General features: G+C 36.2%; 1 protein-coding gene across 1 annotated transcript; it reads left to right on the plus strand.

Moving 5' to 3' along the window:
* Nucleotides 1–2,617: 2,617 nt before the first annotated feature.
* LOC110890861 (ethylene-responsive transcription factor 5-like) lies at nucleotides 2,618–3,585 on the plus strand. The gene has a single exon (XM_022138511.2). The coding sequence runs from the start codon at nucleotides 2,809–2,811 to the stop codon at nucleotides 3,463–3,465; it is 657 nt and encodes a 218-aa protein (XP_021994203.1). The 5' UTR covers nucleotides 2,618–2,808; the 3' UTR covers nucleotides 3,466–3,585.
* The last annotated feature ends 7,837 nt before the right edge of the window (nucleotides 3,586–11,422 follow it).

Below are 11,422 nucleotides of genomic sequence, written 5' to 3' on the forward strand. Positions count from 1 at the left end.
ATCACAACTGAATCTACTCATGCTTTTTTCACGTGAATAACCATTTTAGTTTAGTTAAACTTCATAATTTCTTTTTAAAAAAATTCACAAACTTTTGGGCTTATGTTTCTTTTTTAAATTTAGTTCTCAAACACATCCTATTTTTATATAAATTATACTAGGTTATAACCCTGTGTATTACACGGGTTGAATAAATGTAATTTTATATACTAAATAAAAGAACATTATATTTTTAAAAATCTCATTTATTACACGTGTTGAGTAAATATAATTTTTTATATTAAATAATAAAAAAGTTATACCTTTAAGAACCTCGTTTATTGTGCGGGTTATAAATATAATTATATATACCACACAATACAAAAGTTATATTTAAAAAAAAAACCCTGTGTATTCACGGGTGGAAGAAACATAACTTTATATACTAAATAATAAAAAAATATTTTAAAAAACTCCATGTATTGTATAGGTCGAATAAATCTAATTTTATATAGCAAATAATAATGTTATATCTTTAAAAACTCTGTGTATTACACGGATTTATCTATTGTTAAAAAAATCTTTAAAGTTATATCTTTAAGAACCCCTTTTGTTGTGCGGGTTGAATAAATGTAAATTTATATACCAAACAATAAAAAAGTTATATTTAAAAAAAACTTGTGTATTCACGGGTTGAAGAAATGTAATTATATACTAAATAATAAAAAATTATATTTAAAAAAACTTTGTGTATTATACGGGTTGAATAAATCAAATTTTATATAGCAAATAATAAAAAAATGTTATATCTTTAAAAACCTTGTGTATTACACGGGTTTATCTATTGTTAAAAAAATCTTTCTAAATCAAAATAGAATTTTTTATTATTTTTTAAATTAGGTTAATACTATTTTAATTTTTTGGTTTGATTAATAACTTGTTTATTATAATTTCTCATAGTTAACAATAAATAATATCCATATTTATCTACTGTTAAGTGAAACAATGCTTTTTAGTTTAGATAATATTTTACGATTTGAAGTTAATTTTATGCCAATAATTTAGGGTTGATAAGATTTATATTAATTTAATTGATATTTAATAATTTAAATTAAATAATAATTATCTATAATTAAGGATGGTCTAGAATAATGACAAGTGTCCCAAAGTTTGTTTTTTTATTATATAGTATAGATATAGATACAACAACATGTAATATAAAAAATCTTTCATGTCAAATCAAATTGTTAAAAAGTATCAAAATCATCTGTGTAAAAAAAATTTAAACAAAACAGTCAACAAATAATACAAAACAAAATCATCCGGGTGAAAAAGAGAAGGAAACTTAACAAAACAATCAAGAATTAATAAAAAACAAACAGGGAATGAACAAAAAAAAGAAACCATAAATAATTGAACAAAACAATAATATATAAAATGTAAAGGGTGGAATTTAAAAATTATAAAAATAATATTTTTGAAAAGGAGGGTATAAACAGTAAAAATGGAGGTATAGTGACACCCTTAAAACTAACATGTGAAGGATCTTTTTAAAATTAGAAATAAATTTGAGGTCTTTAAATTCCATTCTTATCTTCCTCTTACATTTAACTTAACTTCTTGTTTCCTCTTTAATCTGCAAAAACAACATAAACAACAAAAAAATAAAAAAAAGAAAAAAAAACACCCAATAAAATACCCATACAAAATCAAGAATCAACATCGAGTAGATCGGGGAAAATTTCCTGTAGGCACCGAAGATTGAACGAGAGGGGTGGTGTTTCCGTCGGAGATGGCTGCCACCTAAGCACCCCAAGCCTCTCCCATAAGAATGGAAGGTATGGTGACGGAGGATGGACCGCCACGTGACCCGCCATGTAACTAGAAGTGAGGATGGGCCTAAAGGGAATGGGATGGACCAAGGGGTGGAGGATGGAGCCATATATATATATATATATATATATATATATATATATATATATAGGGGAGGGCTATATAGAAAACCCTATATATATAGAAAACCGTAGAAAACCCAACCTTCCGACATTTTTTTTTTTTGAAAAAAATAACACATGTAATATACATGTTTTTAAGAGTTTTGGGCCAAAAAAATCAAAAAAGCGCCGAAGGAATGATTTAAAAAAAAAAATCAGCAAGTTTCTGTCTTTTGTGCCTAACACATGTTAGGCAACGGGACATTGCTGAAATTTGTTTATTTTTTTTTAAAAACATTCCTTCGGCGCTTTTTTGTTTTTTTTGGCTCAAAACACTTTAAAACATGTATATTACATGTGTTATTTAAAAAAAAAAATGTCGGGAGTTTGGGTAAAAATGGGGAGAGATTTAAGTTTCCAGAGTTTTCTAAAAACTTAAGGGTTTTCTGTCTAGCCTTCCCTTATATATATATATATATATATATATATATATATATATAGTTATGTGTGGAGGAGAGGCACGTCAAAAGCGTCGTGGGGAGGACGGAAGGGACGAGGGCCATAGGGGGGCGGTGTTCCGGGCCGCCGCCGAGCCTTGCCGTGCCATATACCCACCGGTCTAACACACCCCCACGGTCTAAATACTATGTTTTCAATGCAGTAGTTATATTAATTTTATATATTTTGTTAGAAATAAAATATGATATTAATTCAAACAATAAATAGTATTCCACTTATACACCACCACACTTTCCATCTAGGGTCCACGAACCTGCTACTGAAGCTCCCTTTTCCACTTTCTTTTCCATATATAAACCCTTTCACTCTTTCTTCCACTCTCATCTTCAATTCTCTATACTTTTTCCTATTCTGAACTCACTTCCATTAGCTACCAATGGCTACTTTTGATGAAGCATCAGCTCTCGATTTCATTAGACAACACCTTCTCAGTGACTACGAAACATCAAATTCCGAATCTGATCTATCAGTTTCTGATTACCTTACCTTCGAGGAACAACCTGTAACTGATTTCTCAATAAACCATACGGTGCCGGAATCCATTAACAATGAAACCGGAAAATCTCACTCGAAGATCAATTCGGAGAAATCAGAGTCCGCTGAGGAGGTGAAGGTACACTACAGAGGCGTACGACGAAGGCCGTGGGGAAAGTACGCTGCGGAGATTCGAGATCCGAAGCGTAACGGGGCGAGAGTGTGGTTGGGGACGTTTGATACTGGTGTTGAAGCGGCTAAGGCGTATGACAGAGCCGCATTTCAGATGCGTGGCTCTAGAGCGATTTTGAATTTTCCTCTACAGGTTGAGAGTTTAAAGGAGGAGATAACAGAAGAAAATAAAGCTTTAATCATAGCTTCCAGCGATGGGTGCAGGAAAAGAATGAGAGATGAGAATGAGATGGAGGTGGTTGTGAAGAAGGAGAGGTTGTTAGAGACGGTTAGTTTGCCGTTAACGACGTCAAGTTGTGTGACTGATTGGGGTGAGAATTGGGGGAACATGATGTTGTCCCCGTTATCTCAGTTTATGGTGATTTAGAATTTAGAAGTTAAAACTTTGAGTTTGTTGGTTCTACATTTGATTTTGAACATTTATTTATTTATTTTTTATTTGGTTCAACAAACATTCAGTAATTCTATATTTTTTTAGCTCAACATACATTTAGGTGATGTTTATTTTTTAAGAGGTAAAATTTTTGCAGTCTGCGGACTATATCTGTAGTCATCAAACATCTGTAGAAAAAGAGGTGGACCAATCCTCTGCGGTCTACAACAAGATTGTTTATTTTTAACGTGCGTAGACTTTTAAAATAAATTAGTAGTGATGTACGGACGGTGTTGGTGGTGGTGGTGGACGTGAACGATGGGTGGTGGTTGTGGACGGTGGTGGTGAATGGTGGACGGCGGTGGTGGTGATGGACGATGGTGGTGTTTAACCCTCTGAAGATCTTAGACGATCTTGTAAGTGGTTGAGCCAAGTCTGCACCAAGAAAAGCTCGTGCAGACGTATTTTTAATTTAACGTCTTCGGAAAAAACAAACAGTCTGTAGATGGCAATGTCTGCACGTGGTCTGCACGGAGCAGACAGAAGAGGTTGTGCAGATATTTTTTTGAAAAACAAACACCACTAGTAATTTTATATCTTTATCAGAAAACAAATCTTTTCGAGCTGTGGCGGATCCAAGAATTTTTTCCATCAGGTTCCTTTTAATAGATTTTCACTATCGCTATTTTTTTTTTAAATCATACAAAATTTCCACTATTTTTTTTTCATTTTTTTCCAAACTAAGGGGGTTCATGGGAACCCTTAAAGCACCCCTGGATCCGTCACTGTTTTCAAGGTCTTGAAGTCAACGTCGGCATTGTAGTTTGATTTATTTTTTAGACTAAAGTACAATTTTCGTCCATGTGGTTTACACCCATTCTCACATAGATGATTTTATTTGAAAAAGAAAACGATCATTCTAAGTCCCTGTGATTGTCAATTGAAATCAATAACAGATTAACATTCTTATTGGAAACGTCCATTAGTTGTACATTAGTACTATGGTTAACACCCTTAAGGGACGGAAATCACAATAGATAATGTTCTATATTCTTTTCAAGACTGCACAACACAAACGCATTCCCCAACATCTCTGTTTTCATCATGTATTCAATACAAAAGCCTAACTCGAACTAAACGTTCAAGAAACATGATATGTTTTTGTGCATAAATATTTGTGCATATTACAATGGAGACGGGTCAATACTGCAGTAGCTCTAAAATGACATCTTCCATTGTAATCATATCAACTGTTGCTTCTTCTTTTGAAATGACCTTTTTTGACTTTCAAATACTCAAACAATAAACACAGTGCACCTTAAATCATCACAATAAACTTCTCAATCATCACCATCAGAGCTTCAAACTAACTTCAAACTGCACATAACTCTTTACATAACAAATCTACCGACTACCGGCATTTTGTTAACAAAAACTTGTCGAAATCACAACCGACAGCATATCTTAATTCTATTGAGAACACACACGAGTCACGTAGCAGAAATTGACTTCAAAAAGAGGATTCAAAACGAACGAATCTCATGTGGCAATTGAATAGCGTTAAATTATACGCAATCTCATGTGGCAAATCGATTTAGGCAAGCTGAAGCCATAACAACTTAACAAACTTGTTTATTTAGTGAGAGATGATGATACGGTGGAATATTCATTATCATAATACTCAGTAAATACCACCAATAGCAAAGCAAAGATAGGGTCTGAGGAGGGTAAGATGTAGACAGCCTTACCTCTATCCCGTAGGAATAGAGAGGCTGCTTCCAGTGAAACCCTCGGCTCGATAGTAGTTTTGCATAAAGGTTTGGACATAAGACACATAACACTCAGCAATCGGGACAAAGACCGATTAGTGCATGTACCCTTTTAGCTTTCAGCTATCAACGTCACCACATGATGCATAATTAACCGTCCACATCTTTTAACGTTATTTTCATGAAATTAGTAAAAAAACGTTAAAATTAGTGCACTTTCACTTTTGCCCCCCGATGGCCCACACATATATATATATATTATATGCGCATACCGCAAGCGGGGCGTATGATATGGTGGAATATTGAAAGGGGAAATTGGTGGTGTGTTTGGAATTAGGTTTATAGAGAGGATGAATACTGCATTTGGGGTTATAAAAGCGTGATGACCAAATTACCCTTGAAATTATAAGGTAAAAGACACTTTTGCCCCGATCAATTAACAGTTGACTAACAACAAATGTTATTAACGATGTTATTAATTGCAATTCGCAACCATAGGGACTGGAATGGTCCTTTTTAGGGCCTGTATGAATGGAATGTGATAGCAATGAGAATGGAAACGTAGAAGCATCATGGTTTCACCATGAACCATGATGAACCTCGTGAATGTGTATAAAATAGTAATCACTGTTAACCAAACAAAACTTAGCATATCATGAGTCATAAAATCTTGAGACAGCTGGATTGCCTAATCTAAGGGTACTAGGGGCGCCCTTCGGGTAGTGAGATCGGATAGTCGGGTAATGCAATAAAACTGCTGCAAGGCGTTCGGGTATGGGATAGGCTTTCAGCATTGGGTAGAGCTAGCCGATGAAACCTATGGTGAATAGGCCGTTCAACGGTCATGAGACCGTTTGATATTTTTCCACATGTAAAAAATATTAATTTGAATTTTAACACTATAAATACATCAACTTTTTTTTTTCTTTACAAAAAAATACATTCTTTCTACTAGATTTCTACACCAAAAAAATACTCTTTCTACTCTCCACTGATTCCAAAAAATCAAAGGTTGGTTCAAGCAAAAAACATCTATAAATCAAGAGGCGGTTCTAGCTAAAATCAACAAAGACAACAAACGATAAAACAATAGACATTTCAACAACAGTACGGATGCCTAGTGATTTCTAGATTTTAGATGTCTTTTATCTTAAAATATTTTTCATTAATTTTTTTATTACTTTTATGTAAATTTTTATTATTATTTTGAATTAATAAAATTAGTTTTAATATAGTTCGAAATTTACAATTTAGTAATAACTTAAAAACTGGAAAAATAAAGAATTTGAGTACTTTAGGTTGGATTTGTTTAAAAATGAGGTAACTCTTCCCCATTGATTTATGTTATTTGGATACTTTGATTTGTGCCCCTAAGAGCAAGGGGTATGGGGTCGGCTTAGGCCTGACGAAGGCCGGCGCTGGTCCTCCACACCGCCCCCCTCGGCCCATCATGTTAAAACCGGCTGCAGCAAGACGAAGATGACGGGCCTCCATCTCTCTCTCTCTCTTCTTTCTCTGTCCCGTCTATCTCTCTTTCTCTCTCTAAAAAAACAAATAACTTCTATTTTTTAATTGTTTTTATAATAGTGTGGGGCTCCATCCTCCACCCCCTAGGTTCATCCTCTGCAAGCCCCTCCTACGTGGCGCTGACGTGACGACTCATCCTCATGGGGATGAGCCTCCCCATACCCACTATTCTAATACCCTAACCAAATTTGACAGAAATAACAACAAACAAACGTCATTTCTTATTCATCCTGGGACCCACGTACGAGTCAAGGATGGATTAGACAACTTAGCCCTCGTGCACTCCATCCTAAAAATTTTATGCATTTATATAAGGGTGTAAGGGGCAGTCCTCTAAGGCCATGTGTAGTCATAAAGCCCCTTGTGGGGCGTTATGCGACACGTGTCGTGCCACGTCACACGGGGGCTTTATGGGGCGTTATATCACTAGAGCCCGTAGTCATAAAGCCCCTACCCATCATTACCTATTTAATAATTTTCAATATTATTAATTAATTATAAAAACAATACCCTTTTTTTGATTGGTCCAAGTTTCAAACCCTCCCTCCACAACGCCGCTATGGATATCGCGCTCTCCCAAATTTTTTGGGGCATAGCGCCCCTCGTTTCGGTGTTCCGGCGCTATGGGGGGGTTATACCGCCTCACTACGTATGCTCTAAGTGGGGAGTGACCTCTCTTACCCACAGCCAATCAGCACGCGCCACGTCAACTCCCCACTTAACTCCCCCCACACACTCAATTTGATGGCGGCACTCCTCTCTTGGGGGACTTGTTTTTTTATTTTTTTAATTAAGAAAATATTTTTATAAAAAGTAAAACGTAATTTACATAAAATAAAAAATTACATTTCATTTAATAAAATAAAAATTACATCGCAGTACTACATAAAAATTTTAGAAATTGCACGGCCTCCCGTACTTGTTAGCGATCTCGCGCTTTCGGGCGAGGATGAACGGCAACATTTCCCGCGGAGCATCGTCGTGCGGCTTGAGGAATGTTTTCATATCTTGATCGTGCGCGTAGTTTCTCATCGTCTCGCGTTGTTCCGTTATGAGATCGCAAGCCTCCGACTCTCTTTTCTTCCTCAATTCAATCGCCTCCATAGAGCTAACGTGCTTCGCTTCTTTCATGGCGGTGTACTCTTTGAATTGTGCCGCCAACTCAGCCGAGCCCTCGGACGATGTCGCTTGACGCTTGTCTCGCCGTTGTGTTCTTTGTGGCGAGGGGTCTTCGTTCATATTGGGTATGGAAGGGTCCGTGTCAACGGACTTTCTTTTTTGTGCCGAACCTTCCCCTTCCTCACCCAACAATGGGACTTGGGCCCATTTGTCGTGTTTTCGAACGACCTCCCATGCCTCGACATATTATAAAATAACAAGTGTTAAAAACATATGAACTTAGTAAACAAATTTAAAAAATATACAACGTTGAGAATATAATTTTTACCGCTTGTTGGTATAGGCCGTTGAAATGGTTTATTTTCGTCATCATCGGTAGCCATTTAGACCGTACTTGATGCACGGTCCGGTTACTTCCACCAACGGTGGCTTTATAATGATCTAAAATCCTACGCAAAAAACCCTCGCGGGTTTGTTGATTGCCCTTCTTTTTGTCAGTAGAGCAATGTACCCACGCCTTCGCCAACGCCTCTTCGTTGTCGGCGTCTTCATTCACATTATCTTGATCGTCGCCGGTGTCATCTTCATAGTCGCCCAAATTTTGAGTTTCGGGCACTACTTCCTCGTCTTCGTCCTCGTAAATAGGTAGAGGACGTACAACATTTTCTCGTAGAGATGGAACTTGTTGGGAACGAAAACCAAACGGGTCGAAGGCGGGGCCTTGAGGATCCATTGATAACAAATTTTGGAAATAGCCGAAAGGGGATTGTGCTTGGGTGTTGTAAAAGGAGGGGTGTGAAGGTTGTGGGTAAAAAAACGGGGGTTGTGTAGTATATCCGAAAGGTGGTTGTGGTTGTGCACTTGCACCGCTCGAACCACCACGAGACGGTTGCGAGCCGCGTCCCTTAGTGTTAGAGCCGACGGACTTTTTCTTGGCTTCGCGGGGTTGGTTCTCCATTGCTTGGTTTGGCTTTGTGTTGTATTTGAAAGAATTTTAGAGGAATAAGATTTAAAATTTGTGTGGTAAAAAATTAGATTTAATGGGGGTATTTATAGGTTAAAAATGAATTTTTATTTTTATTTTTTAAGGAATAGCCGTTGCCAAACGTTCAAAAAATTAAAAAGTTTGAAAAGTTGTGCGGTGAATCAATCCCGCAGACCTGTCCCCGCTTAGCCTCCCGAGGGGTCGGCGGCGGTGTTCCCGAGCGGGGAACTCACTCACCGCACGCCACCCCGAGGACGCCCCGTTCACCCTAATCATTTTCAATCACGAACCATTGGGAATGTTGACTATTATGATCTGTCAACAGTATTCAACGACCATTAACCTACATATACAAAAAACAAGTGACGGAATAGTGCCAGGCAGCTTGCCTGGCACTTCCCTATTGGACCACTCATTTTTAATTTACTTTTATTCCCAGTCTAAAATTACGGTTTCGTCCTTTGTTTAAAATTACGTTTTTGCCTCTAATTCAAAATAAAATTATATTTTTGCCCTGGCTAAAAATTTACGTTTTTGCCCTCAGTTCAAAAACTCATTTATAGTTCTATTCCCAGTTTAAATTTACGGTTTCGCCCTCCGTCTAAAATTACGCTTTTGCCCCCTTCAAAATAAAAATATGTCTTTGCCCCTAGCTCGAAATTACGATTTTTCCCCCAACTCAAAATTACATTTTTGCCCACAGTTCAAAATAAAATTATGTTTTCCCCCATAGCTAAAAAATATGATTTTTGCCCTTAGTTCGCCCCCAGTTCAAAATATTTTTACGATTTTGCCCTCTATTCAAAATTATGATTTTGCTCCCATTTCAAAATTTACGATTACTCCCCATGTTAAAAATTATTATCTTGCCATCGTTTTACTTTTTTTTTTTTTTTGCAAAGCTATATTACTGTTTTATTTTGCTTGGTTGACTCAATGTAACTTTATTGTGTCAAACAGTTATCTAACACTCGCTCATTGGTCCTGACAAATTAGTATTTTACCACCAGCTCAAAATTATAGACCTGTTATTGTTTTAATTTTTTTTAGCAAAATTATGGTAGTGTTTTCGTTTAATTGGTTGTCTCGATGTATTTTTTTAGATCGTGTTATAAGTAGTATGTACAAGTAACCTAAATACATGCATACATGTTATGAAACTAGGAAATATTTGATTTAACGCCCTGCAACGCAGGCGGGCATAGGTGTAATTTTTATTCGTTCAGGCATGCCTGGTACATGCTCATTTGTCCTGAAAAATTTCAATTTTGCTCCCAATTTAAAATTATTGTCTTTCCATCGTTTTAGGCTTTTTTTTAGTAAAGTATGGTAGTGTTTTTGTTTTAATTTGTTGACTCGATGTAATTTTTTTGAGATCGTGTTATAAGTAGTATGTACAGGTAACCGAAACACATACATATATGTTGTGAGAGAGAAATATTCGGATTATTGTCCCGCAACGCGGGCGGGGCAAAAACTAGTTAAAATACAGTTGGAAGAGTTTTACTGTCCAAGGGTATAATAGTCATTACACAGGAAAAAGTTTTAATAAGATTTGGCAAGTAATTCACAGCTTGTGAAAGTAGGAGGACTGAAAGTGTACATTTAGAAAGATGGTTGTTAAAGACGGTCAGTGAACGTTATAAAGCTAGTCAAGCTTGTAGATTAGGGCATCACAATTCTCTCGAATTACAGAATCATTTTCTTATATTTTCCTTTCCTTTAGATTTCATTTCTTTTTCTTAATAAAATCCCTATGAAGATTTGGTGATTATTGCTCCAATTTCGTATAATTTCATTATGATTCGTTAGTGTTAGTGTTCTTCAAGTTATTGTTGAATACAGTGAAATTTATGTGTAAGACCCTTACTTAATTTAACTATATTTCATATAAGTTTCGCAATTAAATGTGTGTATACGATTACACATACATTGAAAAATACGAGTTTCTTAAAACTTCTGGAAAATTTAAAACGTTTTGAATATAATATCATCGTTTATGCGCAACGACGAAACATAATGCGGAAGCTTAAATCGTAATCGTGTTCGGTTCTTCATTGAGCTTGATCGTCATCCGACACTTCAAGATTTACCTACATTTCATAAAATCATGAAATGAGTTAGTCATACCAAGTTTATAACGTGTCTAATCACGTCCGAATGCCCAAAACGAACAAGAAAACAATTTTTGCCAGTTAATAAGCCCCTCGCGGGGCGCGACTGGTTTCACTTCATTTTTTCGCGGGGCGCGACAGCCATCGCGTTGCGCGACCATGTTAAACCCTTCTTGCCGAGGGGCGCGAAGCCTCCATTTTGATAGAAAGTTGTTTACTTGGTGCTGCATATTCCCAACAACCCCATTTTTCGCCTAAACATTCATAACTCGCTCAATTTTTATCCATTTTATGACCCGTTTCTTCCTACGTGATCGTAATTTATTCCTCCATCATATGAAGTTAAATTCAACATCTGAACTAAACAACTTCTTAAGTTTTTAAGCCCTCGGCTTTATATTTATTACAAGTTTTTGACCCGTTCATGATTTATCAAA

This window comes from Helianthus annuus, chromosome 11, assembly GCF_002127325.2.
Source record: "Helianthus annuus cultivar XRQ/B chromosome 11, HanXRQr2.0-SUNRISE, whole genome shotgun sequence".
NCBI classification, from domain to species: Eukaryota; Viridiplantae; Streptophyta; class Magnoliopsida; order Asterales; family Asteraceae; genus Helianthus; species Helianthus annuus.